The sequence below is a fragment of the Canis aureus genome, chromosome 29 (genome assembly GCF_053574225.1).
Source record: "Canis aureus isolate CA01 chromosome 29, VMU_Caureus_v.1.0, whole genome shotgun sequence".
NCBI classification, from domain to species: domain Eukaryota; kingdom Metazoa; phylum Chordata; class Mammalia; order Carnivora; family Canidae; genus Canis; species Canis aureus.
The window spans coordinates 29,513,913-29,539,257 of NC_135639.1; the positions used below are offsets into that span (position 1 = coordinate 29,513,913).

The 25,345-nt window shown below is 36.4% G+C and overlaps 1 protein-coding gene across 4 annotated transcripts in view; it reads left to right on the forward strand.

Annotated features, from left to right (window-relative positions):
* HPSE2 (heparanase 2 (inactive)) overlaps positions 1-25,345 on the forward strand; it is a 627,272-nt gene that overhangs the window by 385,901 nt on the left and 216,026 nt on the right. For all 4 annotated transcript variants that reach the window (XR_013368097.1, XM_077878048.1, XM_077878047.1 and 1 more), the window contains 2 exons: positions 1,093-1,264; positions 18,569-18,616. Coding sequence is in view for 3 of the 4 variants with exons in the window: in XM_077878048.1 (XP_077734174.1) it covers positions 1,093-1,264; positions 18,569-18,616 (220 nt within the window). In the remaining variant the exon portion in view is untranslated. The remainder of the gene's footprint in view (positions 1-1,092; positions 1,265-18,568; positions 18,617-25,345) is intronic.

Here is a 25,345-nt window from a genome sequence, read left to right on the forward strand (position 1 = left end):
TAGACTATCAGGGGTATGTGTGAGCTTATCAAGGCCCACTGTGTCTTATTCCCCCAAATCTCCCTGATAAATTCCTTGCAAGTCTGCTGGTCAATTTCTTGACCCTACCAGTATCAAAACCTCAAGGTAGCCGCAGTACTGGCCTTACCTGGGGGCATTTGCTTAATTCCAAATCAAGTTAACTTTCTCCAGCAGTGTATTTGCTGGTTTTTAGGACTTTCCTTCCCCTTTAAGAACTACTAAGTTAATGGAAACTAAAGGAGGATGTGGTGTTCTAAATTTTTTCACCCAGCTACTTTGTTATTAAACATTAAGATTTTTCTTTAGCTACAATGGCTATCTTTATAAAGCCTTCCTTTCTTATTATTTGTATCAGTTTCCTAATTAGCCTGTTCATAACAAATTACCACAAACTCTGTGGTGTAAAACAACAAATGTATTCTCTCAGGGTTCAGGGAACCAGAAATCGAAAGTCAGCATTGACAATGTTGATTCCTTCTGGGGGCTCTGAGGGAGAATCTATTCCATGCCTGTTTCTCAGCTTTCTGTAGCTGCCAGCAATCCTTGACATACATAGCAGCATCCCTCCAATCTTTGCCTCTGTTGACACATGGCCCTCTTCTCAGTGTATCTGTGTACCTGAATCTCCCTCTCCGTTTGTTCTTTTATAAAGATGCCAGTCACTGGATTTAGGGCACACCCTAATCCCATATGGCCTCATCTTAATTACATCTTCAAAGACCCTATTTCCAAATAAAGTCACATTCTGAACTTACAGGTAGACATGAACTTTGGGGGACACTATTCAACCCAGTAGAGCATTCATTATAAAGTATCACCCAAAATCAGCATGGCCTCTCTGTTGTGGATTAGCTGAATTTATGTGAAGATTAGTTTGAAAATAGTAGAATGGTAAAATGGCACTTGACTTTTTGTTATGATGTTCCTCAAGCTCTAAACTAGCTTACACTCTCTTTTTGGTTATTTTATTCACATTGTTGAGGAAAAAAGGCAGAGAGATCTGTGGACAGGAAAGGGTTGGCAGAGCCTTACCCTTCTCAACTCTGACTTGCATGTCTGCTTTTAATCTAGAGCCAAATAACTATCGAACCATGCATGGCCGGGCAGTAAATGGCAGCCAGTTGGGAAAGGATTACATCCAGCTGAAGAGCCTGTTGCAACCCATCCGGATTTACTCCAGAGCCAGCTTGTATGGCCCTAATATTGGGCGGCCCAGGAAAAACGTCATCGCCCTCTTAGATGGGTAGGTCATATTTTTTAGCAGTTCTTATAACACTATTCATTAATGTAGTGAATTAATGTATTTGTATTTTTGCTGGTTATTTCTGGTCTTAGGAAAGATGGAAAGACTTTTTCCATAGTGACTTCTCCAACTCTAAATCAGTGATTCTCCATCAAACAGCAGAAGAGCTTTGCATCTCTCCAGGCCTTCCATAGTCAGCAGAAGGTGGTGGGATTGGGGATGGATATTACAATCTCCTGGGCAGGTTGGAAGAGATAACATTGTTTTAAAATCACATTTAATATTGCAGCATTTCATATCATTTTATATTTTTAAACAGCCAAAATATTTTTAGTGTATTCTTGTGACCACTTATAGAAAATAATGCTTGACAATCCAGTATAGCTGGATTAAAAAGTGGAGAAACACCACTGCTACTTGTAGATTAAAGCATTGCTTAACTGACAGATTCATTAACCAGTATTCTAGAGAATTGCTACCATGTGATTAACTTGACTGAATCTAATAATCATTAAGCATTGGTTGTGGATGAGGCACTATGTTAATGCTCCCTGCCCGGTCATGTTGGTGGGGCAGGCACAGATTGAATCCATGCAGCTTAGATTCAGTTATATAGGGTCAGAGGGAATGTCTGAGGGAATGGTATGAGAAAGGCTGAAGCTATGTGTTGAGTCCAAGACCCAAAATGGAGATATGATTAGAGCAGGAAGGGTGAGAACTATAAAGTTGGGAGAGTCAGGAGTTCCCCTAGAGCTCAGAGTATGCACCAAGACATACCTATTATGGTGAGATCCTGTCATACTCTGGAATAGGTATGCTTATTCCTGAAAATTGAAAGGTGAGTAAGATATTTTCCAGTGAAGTGCACATTCCAAACGAGGTTAGATAAATGTTATATAAGTACAAATAGAGATTATCTGAGGAAAGAAACCTTTGGCCAACCTCCAAGATGACCCTTGTAGCTTGATGTCTCTTATAATTCCCTCCTTCCTTTTGTGATGGCTTAGTTTTGATCTAAGGTAATGAACATAGCAGACATCACTGAAGGTTTGGGAAGGCACAGGGACTTACACTGTAATAGCATTAACAACCTGAAATTTAAGTTTAGGCATTTCTTTTTTTACAAAGAATCTCTAAGCCCTTAGTTCAGTTCCTATTCTTTCCCTACCCTTTTCTTTTTTCCTCCTCTCTCTCAGGAGCAGCTTCCCCATTTTTTTACACAGCAATTTCATGACCTTGGCCCCTACCCACAAATATAGTTCTTGGTTTCTTTTTTCATACTTTCACTGAACTTTAAAATTACTATGTGTGTATGATGGAGATGAAGAGGTTGCTTTCATTTTATGTGTTACAATTCAGGGATAAGAACCACAGATTTAGGACTTTATTCATAGTTCATAATACATAATAAAGTAAGGCCAGTAAATATCATTTTAATCCATGTAGCTATTCTTTTGGATTGTCCTTTTTCTTTAATGATTTGATCAGTGTATTTTCATGGAACTGACAATGTCCTCTCAGTAACATGACCTTACAAGGTCAATCATTCATTCATCCTGCAAATATTTCTTGAGTAACTGCTATGTCCTGGTATTACATTAGGCACTAGGAATGTAATAATAAACAAAACAGATACTTTCTCTGCCCTCATATAAGATACAATATGGCAGGGGAGACATAGAAATTAATTAAATGATCATAAAACTAAGACAATACCAAGGAAAGGTACATGGTGTTATGAATGACTGTAAAGGATGGGATTTGATTGAGTTAGGAGGTCATGGAATATGGATGGCCCACTTCCCCATACATCCAAAAACTAATAGGACTCAAGAGACTAGAGAAAATCACATAGGGAAAGGAAAGGTACTGATAAGCACTTTTAAAATGTTTATATGCCAAGAAAAAAATGGAGATTTATCTTTCTCAATGTGTATGTACTAAATATACAGTGAATTATAACTTGAAACACGTAAATATTCCCAGCAACTCAACCAACAATAACAAAAATGTCAGCACTCTAAACTACCAGCTCTGTAGTCTTTTCTAGTACTCCTGGTTATACAGATATAATTTCACATAGTTATGATCATCCTATATGCATCATTTTGAGTACTGATTTTTTACTCATTGCTTTATATTGCTGTTTTCTTATTTCTACATAGTTCTCATATTTTTCATTCTTAATAGCAATAAAATATCCCATTGCATTAATGTACCAAAGTCTGCTTAAACATTCCCTCACTGTTGGGCATTTGGGCTGTTTCCAGTTTTTGTCTGTAATATATAGCATAGCTATAAACATCTTTATACAAATAGGTTTTTTATTTCTTTTGAATTATATCCTTGGGCTATATTCCAAAAAGTTGTGTTTCTGGGTCAAAGTACATGATAATTTTTATGGCTTTTATATTTGTTGCCAAATTTCTTTTCAGAACGACTTCACCAGGTTGTAGGGCAGCAATGTATTAGTATATGTTTCCCCCCCCCAAGACCCCACAGCAGTGATTATAGTCATTTTTATTAATTTACTCTATTTTAATTAATGCAAGCCTGTGCCTCATGGCTGTTTAAATTCGAATTCTGTTAACTATGAAAGGAACTGAACATTTTCCAAAACCTTATGTTACCTCCTTTCCCCCATCCCAGGTTTGGTTAATGACACTATAACCATATGGCCTGAGGTGCAGACCAGGAAGGCCATTTTACATTCATTCCTTTCCTTTGTCCACAGAGTCCATTAGATAGTTATTAAATTCTGTTTTTTCTGACTTCTTAGTAACCCATATTCTATCTTCTTTTCATTTTTATTTTAAACCTTATCCTTCTTCCTCCTTAGTGGTTTCTCTATATCTCATCTCAGATTCTATATATATCCATAGATTTTCCAAGTAGATTTTTAAAAAATAAAACATGTGGTCAAATCACTCCTGCTTGAAATCCAACACTTTCACCCTGGCCTGTAGGGTCCAGTGCCTGCCTCACTTTGCAGCTAGTAATCAGCTATGCCTCTGTGTACAACCTGCCCTTATCTAAATCAATGTATATGTATGTTTTGGAAGATGCTATACACTTTTTACTTTTGCCCCTTTTTAGTTTGTGTCATTTTCTTTGGAATACCACCCTCTCCTCTCATTTTTACTCTTTCTAACAGGTCTTTTCTGACACGCTCAGGCAGGATTTTTCACTTCCTCAGGACCTAGTCTATCTTTTCTACATCTAGCCTCAGAACCTATGAATACAGTAGATAGCTGGTGAATGACTACTGTCTTATTCAACAGATGACTCTAAATTAATCTGATCTGAAAACACTATGTACAAATGTGATTGTGAAGCACTGTAAATCATTGTATAGTGATTTAAATAAATTGTGGTGATTTATATAAATCATAATCATTAGCTTTAGTTTTAGAGAACCAGTTTTAAATTTTTTTACTTAGGCAGTTTCAGGACTAAACAGAATTATCTTCCTAGTTAGGATATAACTCCACTAGGACAGAAATAGAACCTTCACATTTGTTTCTTTAGGGCTAGCATAGGGAGGTATTTAATAAAATACTCGTTTTATTATTTTCATTTCCTCACTTGTGAACTGGCCATTTTTAGTCAGTGATTTTTTTAAATTTTATTTATTTATTTATTTATTTATTTATTTATTTATTTATCTAAAAGGGTAAGAATTGTTCTTTAGGGTTATATCAGTTTCCTGCTTTTCTTTTGTAAACCTGTATGCACCATCTATATAATGACAATTTTTTCTTAATCTGTTGCTTTTCTTATTACTTTGAAACGTTTTTATTGTTTCAGAAGTTCATTTTTATTGTAATTGTTGTTATCTGCTTTTTTATTGATAGTCTTTTCTTCCCTTACACATTTAGGATAAAGTTACTATTTTATTTCCATCCAGGCTTCCTAATGTTTTAATTTTCAGTGTTAGGCTCTCTTAACTTATTTGGAGTTTGTTGCTGTATCTGCTATCGAGTAAGAATCTAATCTATTTTTGCTGATGTGCAGTGTCAAGAAAAGCATGTATTCACTGAAAGCGTGTTTGTTGGGGCTTTTTTTTTTTTTTTGAGATCTTTACCTCATAGTGAGATGACTACTAAATTTCCTCTCAATAAATATTTATTGAACAGTACTTTGTATTTGAGTAGAGAGAACAAAGTTCTAGGTAGAGGTTCTAGGCCATGTTTGTCAATGTCCTAATTAGAAGTAAAGGTAAGGCATTTGAGGAATAGAAAGATGGGCAGAGTATAGTGAGCAAAAGGAGAGTGGTAGAAGGTAAGAACACACAGATTAGTCAGGACAGGATCATAACTGGACTATGCATACCATGGTAAAGAAATTGTGTACCTTATTCCATGAACAATGGAAAACCATTAGAGTTTTTGTAAGGGTAGTGATATTCACTAGAGTCTATTCTATTCTTTATGCCAAATAGAGGCACAAAAGTAAGGGATCAAAAGAAGTCAGAAAGAATACCACTTTATTACAAGATGGTAGATTGAGTTAAGGTAATGGCAGAAGAGATAGAGATAAATTAGAATAGATATGATTTATTGATAGATATCTTGGCAAAGTGGGGGTGAGAGAACTAACGAAGGATGACTTCCTCCTTTTGGACAGTTAACAGCTCTCTTTCAAGGGTCATCACATGCAAAATGCGAGCTTTTCCAAACGAAGTTACACCAAGACAAACATACATTCATATTCAGGGAATACTAACCCTAGAGCAACAAAAGAAGGCTTTAAAAAATATTGAGTGAGCTTCAAGTTCAGAATAGTGATCTGAGCACAAGCTCCATTTCCTCCTGGAACCACTATCCCAACTCCTATTAAAAATTGATTTAAAAAATCCATAATAACACACAAAAGAGGGATTATAAACAGATGAGAGATTTTTGACAGATTTCTATAAGACAGTAAACAGATGGAAGCCTGCTGACAGATTAAGCAGAGTGAGGAAGTGGCAACCCAGAGAACATAGGCTCTGAGAAAAGATAGCCAGTCCACCTAACAGATAGCCTCAGAGTCAGGAGGGGTTAGGATAAGAAAGGGGTACCAAGCCAAGGGGTTTACATAAAAGTTTGTCTGCCATGGAACTACACTTATAGCTCAGGTCCTCTCTCCATCATTTTAAGTTCTCTACACTGCACAGATAGAGCAAAGACAGCTCAATGTATTACCTCTGAGTAAATCCCAAACCAAGGTTTTTAGGAGCCTTCACTAAAGAAATTGAAGGAATTGTTTAGGGATGAGCTAGTATTGCTAAAATGGAGTTGTTCCTGCATAGTAAAACACTGAGATAAAGCACTGTCATATACTCTAGCCCAGAGGCTGTCTATGCCCTCCGTAGTACTTTACTCCTTCTCTAAAGTGAGGTGTATTGGTGAACAAGCTCTGCCGACAAAATAGAGATTCCAGTGAAAGGAAAGCCATATCTAAAAAGCCTAAATATTCAACAGCTAATAAAAATCTGTACCTGCTACCTAGAAGAAGAATCTACTTAGTCCCCAGTTTTTAAAGATGAATAAATAGCCAAAGATCAAAAGACACAAGAAGGAAATCAGTAGCATGAAGGAGAAAACCCAATATAAATAAATTTATTTTTTTTTATAAATAAATTTAAAAAGTGACCTAGGAAGAATTATAATTTAAGAGTAGAATTTAAAAAATAAAAATATGTAATTAGTATCCTTATAAAGATATAGAAGATACTGTACTTGCAGAATATAAACACATTTCTATGGAAAAAAAGGTACAAACAGATATTTTTTTAAACTAAACTTATAATTGCTGAAATTAAGTCCAGGAAAGGTTAGACAGTAATTTCTTAGGTACAACACTAAAAACATAAGTGATAAAAGAAAACACTGATTAATTCGACCTTATCAAAATTAAGAAGTTGTATGTGTCAAATGACACTATCAAGAATGTGATGACACAGAACGGGAGAAAATATTTGCAAGTCATGTAACTGATAAGTGACTTGTATCCAAGATGTATATAAAGAACTCTTACAAATTAACAATAAAGAGACACATAGCCTATTTTATAAATTAGCCAGAGGAACTTAAATAGACATTTCTCCAGCGAAGATATGCAAATGACCAGTAAGCACAAGAATGGATGCTTAGTATCATTAATTAGGGAAATGCAAATCAAAGTCACAATGAGATACTACTTCATACCCACTGGGATGGTCAAAATAAAAATGACAGAAATAAATATTGGAGAAAAGAAAAAGAATACACATTGGAGAAGATGTGGAAAAATTGGAACCTTCATACACTGTTGGTGGGAATGTAATATGGTACAACTGCTTCCGAAAACAATCTGGCAATTACTCAAAAGGTAAACAGAGTTACCATTATGACTCAGCAATTCCATTCCTAGGCATATACCCCAGAAATTAAAATGTATGTCCATAAAAACATGTGTACAAATATTCACAGTGGCATTATTCTTAATAGCCATAAAGTAGAAACAACCCAAATATCCATAACTGATAAATAAAAAGTGGTATATCTATACATTGTGACATTATTTGACGATAAAAAGAAATGAGATGCCTATACAGGTTACAATATGGATGAACCTTGAAAACATTATGCTGAGAGAAGCCAATTACAAAAGGCTCCACATTGTATCATTTCCTTTATATGAAATGAACAGAATACGTAATCTATAGAAACAAAAAGTAGAGTAGTGGTTGGTTAGGGCTGGTGGAGATTGTGGGGAAATGGAGAGTGACTGCTCATAGGCACAGGGTTTCTTTTTGAAATTAAATATTCTAGAATTAGATTGTATTGGTGCTTGCCCACTTCTGTAAATAACTATTGAGTTGTACACTTAAAATGTACATTTAAATAAATTTATATTGAATCATATCTCCAAAAAGTTCTTTAAAGAAAGAGTCCAATAAAATAATTGAAAGAGAAAATCTCCCATATACAGAACTTTAGATGCAGATAGAAAATTTGAGATAAAATATTACTGATATAGAGGATCATTTCAGGATACACAACAGCTGTTAGAAGATCCAGATCTAGGGGATCCCTGGGTGGCTCAGCGGTTTGGCACCTGCTTTTGGCCCAGGGCTTGATCTTGGAGTCCCGGGGATCAAGTCCTGCATCAGGCTCCCTGCGTGGAGCCTGCTTCTCCCTCTGCCTGTGTCTCTGCCTCTCCCTCTCTCTGTGTCTCTCATGCATAAATAAATAAAATCTTTTAAAAATATATATAGAAGATCCAGATCTAGAAACAAGGAAGAAAATTGTGGTTACAGAAAAGAAGGAAAACCTTATCAACTTTTACAATGTAAAAAGTAAAGAGACAAGTGACAGAAAATAGATGGTAGAAATGGAGAAAAGAAATAAGCTGTATAAGGGCTGATAGCCTCGTGTGTGTGTGTGTGTGTGTGTGTGTGTGTGTGTTGAATCAGAAAATACTGTCTAAACTATTGAAATAATCGATAGGAAGGGGAGAAATGGAGTCTCAGTAAACCAAGAACAATGAGTTAACTCTTGGTTAGAAAGACTTATGGTAGCATTTCCTTAAATGTGGTCTGGAGAATATCATTTTTGCAGGATATTAACATTATGTTGGGGGAGGGGGATTAAAACATTCCATGGTCCAGTAATTTGGAGAAATACCGGGATACACAAATGTTCTGAGACACTTCCTGGCACCTTTAATATAACAATTTACATTCTGAATCTCCAAGAAGGGGATTTAGCAGAATTTAAGTTTATTTGACCAGAATCTTACTTTCAGAGACCATCTTGAAAGACTAGTGTTCTACAAATATGTCTGGACAATTTGAAATGTGAACCCTGCTTTGGGGGAGGGGTGGCAGTGAAGCAGATAATAACAAAATAATTACCACTTGGAGAATTCAGAATCTAGACCACGTTAATAGTCTTATCAGTGCACTTGCTTCTATTTTTCCCCCCTTTGATCTATTTACCAATCAGTTGTCAGAAAATTTTCTGCAAACATAATTCACATGACATGTCTCTTGCTAAAGACTCTTAATTACTTTTCATTGCTCTTAGAATAAAATTCAATCTCCTTACCACATCTACAAGGCTCTACCATGAATAATCTGACTGCTGCCTAGCTCTTCATTCTTATATTCTTCAGCTTTTCCCTTGTTTTTCATTTCACTTACACCTCAATGGGTTGGTATGTGCTAAGCTTCTCTTTACTTGGGGGCCTTCACATATGTTCTTCCTTCTAGAATATTCTCTCTGCTTGCCACATAGGTAGTTTTTCCTCATCTATCAGAAACCTTCCTTGAGTAACTGAGCTAAATAATTCTCTATCAACACACTCTGTTGGTTCTCTTTGTGGCATTCATCACAGTTTAAAACTACATATTTATTGTATGTTTATTTGTTGGTTAAAGATTACAAACTCCATGAGGGTGGGAGGTTTATCTGTTGTATTTACCAACATGTATGCAGTGCTGGCAAAAGGCCTAATGCATAGCAGGTGCTCAAATGTGTTGAATGAGTGAAAAATGAAAGTTATCCTAACATTCTACAGAGCTGTTAGTAGAATATTCCAACCTGAACTTATGTTGGAACAGAAAGCTAGACGGGGCCTTTAGCTCCCATGGCAGCCCAAAGAGCTGTGTAAAACATTCTATTTGGGACAACGAAGGTAAAAGCAGAAGGGAATTAGGCAGAAAATAATGGCCTCCACCATCACAGCAGACCACATGATGTATGTTACATGTTCAGTGGTCTGCAAACCAGAAACAGAAAATTTTTTCTTTTTATATCCAGAATTTCTCTTTAGTTGTGTCTAATTCTCCTACTAAGCCTAATGCTGATTTATAGACTCTACTTGTACTTGAAGCATAGATAGTAATGAAGGCTATATGGGTGGATAAGGATGGAAACTTTTCTATGTTCCTATTACTGGGCTCCCATTATGACTTTTATGGGCTGTATGTATTTTTTACTTTATGGGTTCCTTCCTCCATAAAGACATTATAACAACAACCTGTTTTCAACTGTAGTGAGTAGGATTGGGGAAAAAATAGTAGGATAGTGAAGAGCATGCACTTTGCAACTAGTTAAGACCCAGGTTAGTGACTCACTTGGTCATCTTAAGAAGTTATTTAATGTCTGTAAAACCTCAGGCTTTTTATCTGTAAAATGGGACTAATTACCTGTTTCTTAGACTTACTGTAGAATTAAATGAAATAATGAATTTAAAGTGCTCAGCACAGTTCCTGGCACAGTTGACACCTAAAGGAATATCAGCCACAATTGTTAAGAAGAATAACTATATTTCAAAGATGAAAAGGCAAGTTTTCTCCTTTTTTTTGCACATAACTTTATGCAGCTTTCCAAGTAGTTTAGAGGATCCAGTGGATATAGAAACTAGAAAGATTAACTATAACATGGATATAAGGATGATCACAACTCTACCTCCTGTGTAGAAACCACCACATTCTCATTTGGAGTAGGAAGATGCACAGCTGGGGACAATTTGTTGTGCAGAGTAATTATTACAATGTTATTCCTAGTAATTGTTCTGTTTTATTTCAACTGTGAAAGAGTTATATAACTTGACCAAACTACAGGAGGAGAGAACAATTTATTCCTCTTAATTCATAAGAAGAGAGTTACCATCTCTGCCTCTAGAGAAGCAAGGCCCCCAGCAGCTGTTCAGTGCTCATTAACAAGGAAGCACTGGCTACTGCAAGGGTCTGCTCCCTAGCTAAGCATTGTGATAGTGACTACTACTTCTAAACTTGCTTTATTTTCTTTTATTTTTTTTCTGGAAAGGACTTCTTTCCTGATTAGAGGAACAACCTAATTCTTCCCCAAACCTAAGGTCATCAATTATTGTCATTATAATGAAATGGTTTTCTCTTCCTTCAATATCAGAGAAGTCAGATGGGGGTTAGAAAGAACATTGGAAAAGGAAGCTGGAGTCCCGGGACATAGACTTAGATTTGACACAGATGGTCTTAGGAAATATTCTTCCTCACTTTCTTTTTTTTCATTTATTTTCTCATTTTTTTTCTTCTACTATCACTTAGAATCCTACCCTCTCTTCCAAGAATGGCCTACCCGAATAGGCACTGCTAAGATATGGCCTACTTGAACAGGCATTGCTAAGATCAGAATCTGTCAAAGGTGTGACCCATGGTCCTCCTGCATCAGAAGCGCCTGGAGAGTTCTTAAAAATGCAGCATGATTCTTAGGCTCCAGCCCAGACCTACCAAACCAGAATGTGGGGGATGGGACCTCGATATTGGATTTTGAACAGCAACTCTGAGGCATTCTTTGCACACCAAAGCATGAGAACCACTGCCCTGTAATATAAGCAGAGTTGATTTTATTATATTTGTTTTACAGATCAAGGAATGGAGGTGCACAGATGTTAAATTTTTATCAAACTCATATTTATTGAGTGCCAACAGTATGCCAGACAGTCCCCTTGTTCCCTCATGTGTGTTATTTTGTTAATCTTCACAAGGCCTTTGAGAAATAGGTGCTGTTCCCTCCATTTGAAATGGTTTAGAGAGATTAAACAATGTAGCCAAGGGCACATGACTAATAAGCTGTGGAACCAAGTCTTAAATCAAGTATCTTTCTGACTCCTGGGCCTATGGTCTTACTACTATTTTCTTGAATCTTCATTTTTTTTTAACAAAGTCACATGGTCTAGCATACCAGGAAAAATATAATCCTTTTCTACTTTAGTTCCACAATGTTCACTCTCCTAAATTCAGCTTAATACGAAGGCTTGAGCTTTTGGAAAGTTTAGCTTTACATGTGAAATTTGTCATGACATCTTGATGCATTTTTTTTCTCCTTTCCATCAGGCTCCACAGCCAGGGCAAATCATATCAGATCAGTTATAGCCTTCTTTGTTTGAATCCAAATCTTTATGACTTCCTTAGCAGCATTTTAGACTGTCAAGACATGTCTATAATAATATTCCCCTAACAAGTGCCTTCCAGCTCTAGCTGTAGACTTCCAGGTCTGTTTCAACATCTTATCTCATCATTCCCCACCCCTTTGCCATTTGCCTTCAATTTAATCAAGCAAACTTATTTTGTCCTTTATGTATTATTACCTCATATCTGCCTCCATTTTGTTCCAAACATGGTCCTATAGGCTCCCTCCTTTTAACTCCCCACTAGCAGCAAATAGCCTCCATTGCAGGTAATAGTGCCTGGTACCCTGTCTTTAGAAGGATTCACAGTTCAATTATGAGATTAATGAGACAATATTGAGATCTATTACCAATATCTACTATGGGCTCAGAAAAAGGAGACTGCACTACACACATCACAAATTTGCTATCTCTGCATGGCTAAAACAAGGGCTTTAGACTCAAAATGAATCTCAGCTCTGCAATTTATTACCTGGGTGATCTTGAACACAGTTTCTTCATCTATAAAATAAAACCTTACAGGGTTGTACATTATGTAAATCACTTACCAAATGCCTGTCAATCTGTAAATGGTAGCTAACTTATTTTTTCCTTTCTTCACTCAAGATTTCCCTTAAATTAAACCTCATGGACGTAACTTTTATTGGCAAGAAAGATTGGTTGAAGAGTCTCATCCATTTCAAGTTCCAGTACATTAAAATCTCTATCAGTCTGTCAAATTGAGGGAATAGTAAGCTAGAAGGGAAACCCAAACAGAGAGCTGCACTAGCTTTTAAAGTTGATGAACAGCCATGCTGTTTATCAGCTTACTGCCAATGTAATATTAAATATAAATAGGAGTGGGGAGAAAAAAGGAAGGGAGGGAGCGAGAGGGCGAGGAAAGGAGAGAGGAAAGAGAAAGAAAGAGAAAGAGATATATCAATATATCATTTGTTCTATGCAACATCTAATATATAGAGTTCAATATATAACTAGCCATGGAAACATAAGTGGCTTTGGACCAAATGGAAGATGCCTGGTTTGCTGTAACTTAAGATGAGTAATTTCCTCGAGGGTTTTTCCTAGGCTTTGTGTAGAATGGCTGTCACATCTTATCCATGCTAGTTACACAACCAAAGTTCCCTTTGTGGAGAAGGGAAAAAAAAAAAAAGATCAGACTACCTCTCTCTTATTTAAGTTTATACTCATTTAAACATCCAGTTGCCTGTGAAGGATTTATCCTCCTTCCTGGGAGCAAAATTCAGAATCCAGTTTTCAGCGTTGCATTATGTGGTCCAGAAGTAGAAATCAAACCCCAAAGACCATGAATAAAGATGTGCCTTATTATATGAGAGAGCTGTGATATGCCCTGGGAGAGAAGGCTCAACAATATTTCAGATACGTCATATATGCAGGTGGATAACAAAGGAAAGAAATTCTCCCAGATTTGGGATCTCTTGGGGGAGGAAAAGGAACTCTCACAGTGAAAGGGGATATTTTGTTCTTTTCCTTAGCAGCAGATTGGCTCCAATGGGAAAGATCCCCCAATACTGAAAGGTCTGCCTGGCACTGGCCAATTTCTTTTGATACAATCCCTGCCCTTTTCTGTCTTATCCTTCTTTGCATGACTGGATGTCAGCATGAGGGCATACATCTTCTGTTCTCTGGGATAATACTCTAGGATTTCTGTCTTCATAATTCAGGTATGGAGACATCCCACCTTAGAAAACCAGGATCTTGCCCTTTTGTTATTCACATCCTGGGTCATCTTTTACTTGTGCATTCATAGACCTAAATCTAGGGATTAGAATGGAAGTGGATGGCTGAAAATCCTTGGATAATACCAGATACTAAATGGAATTTCACTTTCCCAGTGGTATTTCACTCCTGACAGCACTAGTCTGTGTGCATGTTATTCCACCTCTAATATTACTGTTGTGGAGCATGCATTCTGCAGCTGTGTTGAAGTTATTCATTTATGTGGTTTGGGCCAGTTTCTGAGAAACAGGGAGAGCTAGAGAGCAGAAGAATCCATCAGTGTTAGATCTGAACAAAGAAAATTATGATCTTTATGGACTTGCTGTCTTCCAGAGTGCCAATATAGATATAAAAATAAAGGATAGAAATGGTAAAGATACAGGGTAGTTATAGAGAGCCCTAATTTTCAGGAAAGGAGCATGGAAGTGGGGAGAATTCCCCAAACTCATTGACTATAATAATGTCTATCCTTGGAGTTTTGTCTCATCAGTTTCCTTTATGCGTTATTTCTGTAGGGTTTTTTTTCTTTTTCTAGTTTTAAAAAATATATATCAAAAATTTCTTAGAACAGGATATTTCTCTCATTTGAGATGGGTTTTTTACACTTCTCAAAAAACAAGAGTATGTTTGGTCATCTTGGTAGTATTTGGAAATGCATATTTTGTTTGACATTATTTATATATTAGATTTTTTCCTCCTCAGAATAAGTGTAGAAATGCTTCCATATGTTTGAAGTTGGTTTCATCATTTTGCTAAGAAGAAAAAAGGAAGAATGTAGTTTATAGCAATTTTCATGTGAATACATATTTAATAATGGTGTTTCCTCAAAGTTAGCTAAAACAGCTTTTCTACTGCTTCAATATGGTACTAAAGTTAAGAAGATAATAATATTTGTTCCAAATTTTCAATTGTAACTGAGATATTCTTTAAATACGATGAAACTAAATTATATTACTATTTTGATTTCTTATACAAAATACAATCTTAGGTGAGGATATGACTTTAATTTTTTCCCCAAATAGCCACAAATCACATAGCATCTTTAAAGAAATGATTCATTTTTTCATATATGAAATTCTTCTCCATATAATAAATTCTTACATATAACTTTTTAAAAAATCTTCTTTGTTACATAGATACCCTTACTAATTCCTAATCTTTTTGCCAGTTCCTAAGATCTCCTTTCTAATTCCTAGAAATGTTTTAATAATTGTGGGTTTATGGTATATTTTAATATATGGTAGTTCTAAATAAATGTCCCTTCATTTTCCAATTTTAAAGAATATTTTTGCCTTCTAGATGAATATTAGAATGATTTTGTAAAGTTTCAAAAATATCTGCTGGGATTTTTTAAATTAGAATTTCATTAAACCCATAAATTAGTTTAGGAAGAATAACTGAATTTCCTATGCAGGATCATGGTAGGTCTTTTCCTTTATTCAGTTTTAAAATATTTCTTTGTAAACTATAATATCCTATATAAGAATCTAGTATATTTTGGGCAGCCCAGGTGGCTCAGTGGTTTAGCTCCGCCTTTAGTCCAGGGTGTGATCCTGGGGACCCGGGATGGAGTCCCACGTCAGGCTCCCTGCATGGAGCCTGCTTCTCCCTCTGCCTGTGTCTCTGCCTCTCTCTCTCTCCCTCTGTGTCTCTCATTAATCAATAAATGAAATCTTAAAAAAAAAGAATCTAGTATGTTTTATATTTGCTTATAGATTTTATAAGTTTTCTTTGGGGATGTGGGGTAGGATGTGAGGGGAGAAAATATTAGCCTTACTTTAAATGTTCCTAATTTTAGTTTTCCTATTCTTTTTATAATGCTACTTTAATAATGGAAAATTACTTAAGAACTTAATTATCAACCTATAGCAGAACAGACTATCTAATGCATACAAGGATCTCCAGATTATAGTACGATGAAGAACCAGTTTTCAACTTTTAAGACACCAAATTAGAAATGTTCTTAATTGCCTATCCAGAGCCTTTTAGCCAAGCAGGGCATTAGTGATTTTTTTCCTCCTTATTTTTTGTGAATGCATAGCTGTTATCATCAATGACTATTTAACTTAAAGTTCTTTGAGGCATATTCAAGAGGATTGGAATACATTCACCAACATCAGCATCAAAAGTCTGTTCCAGGATTGCCCATCTTGGGCAATGGCATTACTACAGTTAAAAGTTTGGGGTCCTCTCTTTTGCCCCTTGCCCAACTCAGATTCGCTCACCAAGTCCCCGTGAGTGCTCTACCAGTGCTACTAAATGGGTCTTTTTTCATTCTCATATTTCCAAGCCTCTCATCAATTTTACAGTCATCTCCTGCCAGTTTGTCCACACCAGTACCATTCACCTTTACCACAGTTAGAGTGATCTTCCTGACACTCAGATCTGATCCCCCTTCATTTGTTTACACATGGGATAAATCCAACAAATATACATGAAAAGAGCCAGCTGTATTTTTCAATATTACGTTGGGTGCTAGACTTGTACCTAGTTGTTAAGGGGTAAAGGCCAGACTTAGCATCACAGACTAGCAGCTAGTGACCTGATGTCTCCTGACATCCATTCAAGATAAACTCCTGAGAACACACTCACCTTGACTCTACCTTGCATTGCCTGCTCTTCATGGAAAAATCCTATCCTTCTTTCACTGCTAGATTCAGTGTCATGTGTGACATGAAGCTTTTCTCAATGCTTTTCTCTCTTCTAACACTACAGAGGGTAGAGCTAACTGCTCCCTTGACTGCTGCCCCACAGCAGTTGGTTTGTACCAGTAGTACAGCACATAGAAACTCTGATAGCTGATTGTCCCCAGATCTGTCTTCTTGGCTTTATGGTGGTTGTCTTATAGCAGAGGCCCTGATTTATTGTTTTGCTTGGTCATGCCCTGCTTCCCCAGGAGTGCTACTAGGAGGGGTGGCATGACTCCATAAAAATGGGCTGTTCGGGATGTCTGGAGCCACTTCTTCTCTAGCCATTAGGAAGGTTAATAATCTGTATAATGGAATCAACAATATCCACCTTACCAAACAAACCAGTTTTGAGAATTATAAGAAATAACATTGTAAATGGCTATAAATGGTACTAAGTAAATCCTCAATATGTGTTATATTCCCTCCAATCTCCATTTACATTTTAGCCTTGCCCATCAAACCTTGATCACCCCTATGTTCCATTTCCCATATTCTTGTTCCTGGACTCCTGAATGGTATAGGAGAAAAAGAGGCAAGACATAGACAAGAGCCAAGCTGTCTCCTCCTGCTATGTCCTTCTCCTGTCTTCCACATTTCTTCTTCCTCTTCCTTGTCCTCCTCCCCTTCTCTTCGTCCTCTCCCATTGTCTTTCCCCTACCCCACCCCCATTTCCCTCCTCTCCTTCTTGTTCATCTTCTTTTATAAACTTCACTGATGCTAAGCAGCAATCCTGGCATCCTCTCTCTTACTTCCAATCTTGCAAAAATTAAGTATTCTTCCACATCATGGCAAAGCAGATCCTCTGTTTGGGCAGCACATGGCAACCCCTTTGCCATGTGTCTGCCTGCAAGATTATTCTAGGATAGGGTGTGTTAAGACCTAATTGACAAAATAGTATCTCCCTTCCTAATGGAAGAGTTCTTTGGTTATGAAGTACTGATGGAAGATTGTTTCTGTCTGAAGAAAAGTTCCCGTTCATGGTCTCAAGGTTGAAAGGAATGTCTTAAATAACTGAGATATTCCTTTTGATTTCCTGTTTCTGGGTGATAACTCTCAAATACTAGTCATGATAGCCCTGGCCTCAGAACATGTGGATAGGGAGAAAGGAGGCAAGTAAGTGGTTGAATTATTCAAAGACTTGCAATTTATGATCTCTTGCAGCATATATGGGGCCTTGGATGCTTCCTCCCAGCTCTTTGGTTCTTGTAGAACCTCTAGGAGTACAGGAAGCTGGGGAATTAGTAACAAGGCTTTGCTGTGTGCTTTGAAAGGAAACAGGTCTGGTTTCTCTTTTGAGCTGAGCAAATGTCAGACAACACTCGGTTCTCTACTTAACTGCTTCAGAAATAGATTTCTCTATGCTATATGTAAGTAATGAATTTTAAATTCTTCTTCTGAAACAAATATCATACTATATTTTAACTAACTAGAATTTAAATAAAAACTTGAAACATTAAAAAAAAAAGATTTCTCTGTGTGGTACTCAGGTTTCTACATTCAGGTATGGCAGCCCATCACTGGGGCACATTTGAAAGTGCTTTATACCTATATAATGAAATTGGGTTTTCTCATGCTCTCTTCAGAAAGAGAGGCCTGAGGTTATTCAAAGGAATCTATTGAGTTGCCATCCTTGGGAAATGTTATAGTTTGTTTCCTAGCAGATTTCAGGGTCCTTAGAGGATAGAAAATGAGAGAAAAAGTTTTATGCATGGGGAAAGTGATGTGGGAACCTTCAGGCATGGGCTTGGGAAGACAGACATAGATAACATGCTGTATTGGGGTCTTGATTTCCAGATGGTAAGGTTGTGTGAAGAGCTGAAAGTATCCTTACCTTCACATTCTGTATAGTTTACCTTCCAGTAGCTCTGGATAGGCCATAAATATGGCTATGGAATCTTAGCCCAAGGATTGGCCTAATCTATGCCTCAGCTTATTTTGTTTTTTCTGTTCTATACAGATTCATGAAGGTAGCAGGAAGCACAGTGGACGCAGTTACCTGGCAACAGTAGGTATTCACCATTTTTGCTTTTATTATAGCTACTGTGAAATGAAAGAGAATTGTTCCAAACTTTATAGCTGACATCTAAGAGAAAAAGCTAAAACTAACTCCAAAGCTATTCTTGTGATGCATAATAACTCATATAATTTTGTTTTGTTGTTTAAAAAACAAAACATAAAACAATGAAAACTCAGCTATTATGTATACTTTTAAATTATTCTGTCATCAGTGAACAGGTAATGGGAATCTGAGCATTCCACAACTTACTCATAAGCTTTTCCTTAGGAATAAATTTCTCTACGAGAGGAAATAGTTTTAATTACTCAATATATCATGTGAAAATAACAGCACTTCATTATAGTAATGGGAGTGGTCTTAATTAGTGCCAAGATTATAACTAATATGAAGCAACTTAAAAAAATGGAATATGAAGAGAATGAAGCATCCTCAAGAGAAGATAAACCCCGGTGTTCTTGGAAGAAGCTTATAGTGGCAAAGACCTGTTACCCTGAGAGTAGCTTAATTTGTAAAGGTAATGATCTGATACATAAATACATTTTCTTAAAGTTTCCTTATGGTATTGGTGCTGGAATGTCAGCATCTCACAATGTCTTACCAATTTTATACTGAAATCTTGCCCTTCCTTTTTGTAAGAAATCTATCCCATAGAATCTTCCAAGTCATCTTTCATCTAATGTGGTCCACACAGCTCAGTCATGTGCTCTTATTATGGGCCCCCATAGTTATCAACTATGACCACCTCTCTAAACTACTCTAACCCTGTCTGCCTATCTCACTTACTTCTCTTCTCTAGCCTCCATTTTAAGTGGGTCATAGTATCTCTTGGGATTCATGACAGTTGTGAAAGAAGCAAGAGCAGTAGATGAAACCTGTATTAACTATCCCAAAAGGATTTTTAATTCTTGGCAATTAAAAACTTCAATCATAATGGAAAATATTTTATTATGCATTTATACTTAGTTTCTCTAAACATCAAGTTACAATGTTTCCAGAAATTCTTATCCTCCTTCAGTTTGTTTTGTGAGTCATGGATGGAGTAAGTCTAGGGATCTTATCATTCCCATGCTTACAAACCCTTGGTGCCTTCCTTTTGCTCTTAGACAAAAGACCAAACTTTCTACTCTGGCCTATAAGGAAGGTACTTTGTGTTTGGCCTCTGCTACTTTATGATCACTTCTAGTGCCACCCTGACCTTACTCATTGTGTCCCACACTAGTGGTCTTTCACTTTTCAGAAAGTTCACATGCATGTCTGCCTCATGATCTCATTTTTTGTGTGGCTAATTCCTTCTCCTCTCTAAAGATTCAATTTACATGTTATCTCCTTTGAGAGGCCTTCCCTAATGATCCTACCTAAAACACCCTCCCTTTAATTCTTTCTTAGCTCTGTTCTTTCCATGGTACTTCACATAGCTTAAAATTACTTTACATAAATTATAATTTTTTTTCTCCTAACTTGTCTTTGTAATTTGTGTTTTTCTATTCCACCACAATAGCACTTAGTTCAACAAGTGTTTATTTAGGCAATTGTTTACCGAGCCTTACCATGGGGGAAAATAACAATGATGATAATAACGTGGCAAGAACTGTTCCAAACCTTCTATGCGTTACCATATCTGATTCTTACAACAACCAAAATGAGTTTAAGACTAATTTCATCTCTTGCATAGCTTAAAGGAAGTTGTAGAGAATCCAAACGTTACACAGAAAGTGGTAGATTTTGGACTTAAAGTTGAGCCTATCACAGATATGTATCACACTCCAAAGGCTATTCTCTTGTTACTACTTTGATAATAAGACACTGATTTTTTGCTGAAAATATTACATTCTACTAGAGCAAATCACATCCTCTTCAGTGTCTTTCATCAAAGGCTGTCTGGATAATGTAACATAAAGGCTGAAGCTTGAAGAATATAAAGTGTTTGTAAGGAGAAATAAAGAAATCAGTGTATGAAAATTATTGGGTAAGAATGTAAGGCTTGCTCAGTTATAATGACTGACAGGGAGGGATCAGAAAAAGGTTTTCTTCCATATTCAAACACTCTCCAAAGCACAAACAGAATAAAGTGAGCCCAGTCTTTTTTTATAATGGAGAAATTCGATTTTTATAAATACATTTTTTATTAGCTATTTTTAAAACATTGGCCACTTCTCAAGATAAATGTCATGTGTTTGCAAATGCTCTAAAAATACCCCTCAAATCAGGCAAAGAGTTGTGTTTCTTTTGGCTCCAGGATCAGCACTCATTTGGGGACAAACAGTAGCACCTGGAATCTACCATTTATTCCTTCCAGCTACATTTTTCAATCAAGACTTGGAATAGTCATGGAACAATTCCAGGAAATCCTGGCCAGGAGGATTCAGTGAATATTAAAGCCAAATACCATGTTTCTCTAACCCTGAGAAATGCTGAGGTGAATTTCTTAATAATGTAAAGAAATCAAGAGTCACAGTCATAGTCAGAAAAAAAGAACACAGAATTTGTCAGTATATATCTATATATATAGGTAGCCAAAAGAATCAATTCAGTGCTGGAATATTGAACTTGGAGCTTGAACAACAAGAACTCTGAGTCTGAAGTAATATATAGTCAGACTATTTTGATTTGAAAGTTCATACTCTTCTATTTTAAGGACCAAGATACATGACTTAATGATTGCTCCTGCCCAATACATGCAGAAAACCCAGCAAGAGTTAGTGAGATGAGGTCCCAATTATAAAAGTAAGTAGTGCAGTAGTTTGTATCAGTTGTCAATGATAAATCTGGATGAAAAAATATTACACACACACACACACACACGAGAATGACCAAAAGGCAGCAAAAGCTAGAGAAAGTTATTCAATCCTTGAAAGAAGTGAATGATGCTAGTGAGATCTGTGGTTACTTAAGAATCTATCCAGTATGATATGGCTAGAACTCAAACAAAATACATGGCTGTATATTAGTTTGAGGTCTCAGGATTCAGAAGGTAGAACTCTCAGAAAGAAGGAACTATGGGCAAAACACCAAATATGCAAATAAACTTCCTTCAATTTCTTGCCTGATCCCTGCAATGTGTATATTCAAGGGAGACCCCAAGGAGTCTTGTAGAAAATAACAGCTGGAAATCTGAAAAAGTTGAACAGCAATTTCAGCTGCTGTCTGTCACATGAGGGACAGAGATTGGAAAGTGGATTTCACAAATTTAGAGGGACTTCATAAACACCTTGTGCTTTCCATTGAAAACTGAGAGTTATGCCACAGGAATAAAGTCTTGTCCTGGGACTAAGGATTTGCCCTAAATCTAATGTACAACCGAAACAGATTCACCATAACAAAGTATAAACTGAAGCTCCACAAGAACGAGATGATCAGTCATTCATCCAACTTCCTGCTATATCCAAAACCTACATTCTTTTGTTTCTATCAAATATCATCCATTTACTTTGCGGTTTACAATTACAAATTATTAGATATGTAGAGAAACAGGAAAGTGTGACCATGGACAAAAGAATGAGCGATAAATAGAAGCCCTGAAATGACCTAGGTAATATCATTAGCTGACAAGAATTTTAAACAAGCTATTGCAAATATAATCAAATAATTAGGGGAAAATGTTTGTATTGAGTGGATACATAGGGAAAGATCAGCAGGGAAATGAAAACAATGTATATGTATATAAAAGAACTGAATGAAATTTTTAAAGAAAAAAGAAACAAACAAAAAACACACTGGGTGCACTTAACAAGAAATTGGAAACTACAGAAAAAAAGGGTTAGTGAACTTGCATATAGATCATTAGAAATGATACAATTAAAGAACAGAGCAAAAATATTGGGAAGAAAATGTTCAAAGCTTCAGCAACCTTGACAATATCAAGATGTCTAATATGTGTGTAATTAGAGACCAGAAGGCAAGAAAGAGATAATAAAGCAGAAAAATTTTTTGAAGAAAGCAAGAGCTCCTCTCAAATTTGGTGAACCACATTAACTTATAGAACCAAGAACCTAAGAAAATACTAAGAAGGATAGGGGCTCCTGGGTGGCACAATTAAGTGTCTGACTCTCGGTTTCAGTTCAGGTCATGATCTCAGGGTCCTGAGCTTGAGCCCAGGGTTCTGAGATTGAGCCCTCATGCTCAGCACAGAATCTGCTTGAGATTTTCTCTCTCTCCCTCTGGCCCTCCTGCTCATGCGTGCTTCTCTTTCTCTCTAAAAATCAATCAATCTGAGAAAAAGAAAGAAAGAATATAGAAAGAAAGAAAGAAAAAGAAAGAAAACCCTAAGAAGAATAAATACAAGAATAAATACCTTGGCATGGCATAGTCAAACTGCTGAGAACAAAGGGTAAGGAAAAAATCTTCAAAATATTCAGATAAAATCATCCTTTATATACAAAGACACAAATTATGGCTAATTTGACATCAGAATCAATGGAGAATAGAAGACAATGGCACAACATCTTTAAAGTGCTAAAGGAAAAAAAAAAAGTCAAGCCCGGATTCTATATCTAGCAAAAATATTCTTTAAGAATGAAAGTGAAATAAAGATGTTTTTGATAAATGAAAGCCAGTAGACTTGTGCTATAAGAAATTCTAAAACAAGTTCTTCATATAGAAAAATAGTAGTAACATCTGAAGGGAAACTTAGATTTCAAAAAATAATGAAACACATTAGAAATGGTAAATTTGTAGATAAACATAAAAGACTATTCTTCCTCTTTACTTCCTAAAAAACCAACTGTCTAATGCAAAAACACAACATTGTATCATGGGGTTTATAACATAGGTAGATGTAAAACCATATGGAATCATACCACAAAGGAGAAGGAAAGGAGGAGGACCAATAGAATTACACTGTTGTGAGGTTCTTTTACATGAAGTAATACAGTATTCATTCCAAGAAGACTGCAATAAAAGTAAAGGTTCAAATTTTATTCCTAAAATTATGGTTTCACTTGGAACTAAGGTTGCTGATCTAAAGTAAAGTAAATCCAAGTTGTCCTGAATTATCCAGATGAATCCAATGTAATCGTAACACAGAAGAGGGAGGAAGATTTAACTACAGAAGAGAAGGTTATGGTAATGTGACATGAGAAGGACTTGACCCATCATTGCTGGATTTGAAAATGGAAGAACGGGTCCATGAAACAAGGAATGTGGGTAGCCTTTAGAAGCTGGAAAAGCCAAGGAAATGATGGATTCTTCCCTAGCACTCCTGAAATGAATACAGCCCTCCCAATACTTGATTTTAACCCAGTGAGATCTATGATAATGTCTAAACTACAGAACTTAAGTTTGGTTTGTTTTAAGCCACTATTTGTTAATTTGTTTAGAGCAACAGTAGAAAACTAATGCAGTACCTAAAAACAGAGATCCAAATACACAAAAGAAAAACTAACAGAACCACATGGGTAAAAAATAGACAAATCCATTGTCATAGATGGATATTTAAAAACACCTCTTTCAATAATTAATAGGAAAATTAGATTAAAGGAAGGGTATATGCAGGCACCTGGGTGGCTCAGTCAGCTAAGCATCTGCCTTTGGCTCAGGTCATGGTCCCAGGGCCCTGGGATTGAGCCCTGCATCAGGCTTCCTGCTCAGCAAGGAAGTCTGCCTCTCCCTCTCCATCTGCCTCTCTCCCTGCTCATGGTCTCTCTTGCTCACTGTCTGAAAAAGTAAATAAATAAAAATTTAAAAATAAAGGAAGTATATAGAAGATTTGGGTAATACTATGAATCAGTTTGACCTAATGGACATTTGTAGACTACAACTAAACACACATTCCTTTCAAATTCACATGGAACATTCACCAAGATAACCATGTGATCAGCTGTAAAACAATTTGCAATAAATTTGAAAGCATTGAAATCACACAAAATGTTTTTTGATGACAAAGAAATTAAGTTAGATATTAGTAACAAAAATATCTATCAAACACATAAGTATATGGACATTAAATTATACATTTTAAAATAACCTATGGATCAAAGAAAATATCCTGAAAGAAAGTAAGAATTATTTTGAAATATATATGAAGATATTTTATCAGGATTTCTGGGATTCAGCAAGAACAGAACTTAGAGGGAAATTTACATCTAGTATGTGTAATTAGAAAAGGAGAAACACTTACATAAACAGACAAATAGGAGAGAAAATTTACAAAGCCAAAGGTGTTTCTTTGAGTAGATCAGCAAACTTGAAAACTAGAGAGAGAGAGAGAGAGAGAGAGAGAGAGGAAATAAATTATCAGTATCAGGAAAGAAAAGGATTCTTACTGTAGATCCCACAGACATTAAAAGTATAATAAGGGTGGGGAGCAGGGCAAGATGGCGGAAGAGTAGGGTCCTCAACTCACCTGTCCCCACCAACTTACCCAGATAACTTTCAAATCATCCTGAACACCTAGGAATTCGACCTGGGATTTAAAGAGAGAACAGCTGGAATGCTACAGAAGAAGGGTTTTCGCAAGGTAGGAGGCAGAAAAAAATAAAATAAGAAAGAACCAAGTAGGGGAGGGGCCCCGCGAGGAGCTGGGCTAACGGGGCGAGAGCCTCCGGGACAGGAAAGCCCAGCCCTGGAGAAGCGGTAACTTTATTTTTTAAAATATATATTTATTTATTATTTATGATAGACATAGAGAGAGAGAGAGGCAGAGACACAGGAGGAGGGAAAAGCAGGCTCCATGCCAGGAGCCTGACGCAGGACTCAATCCGGGGACTCCAGGATCGCCCC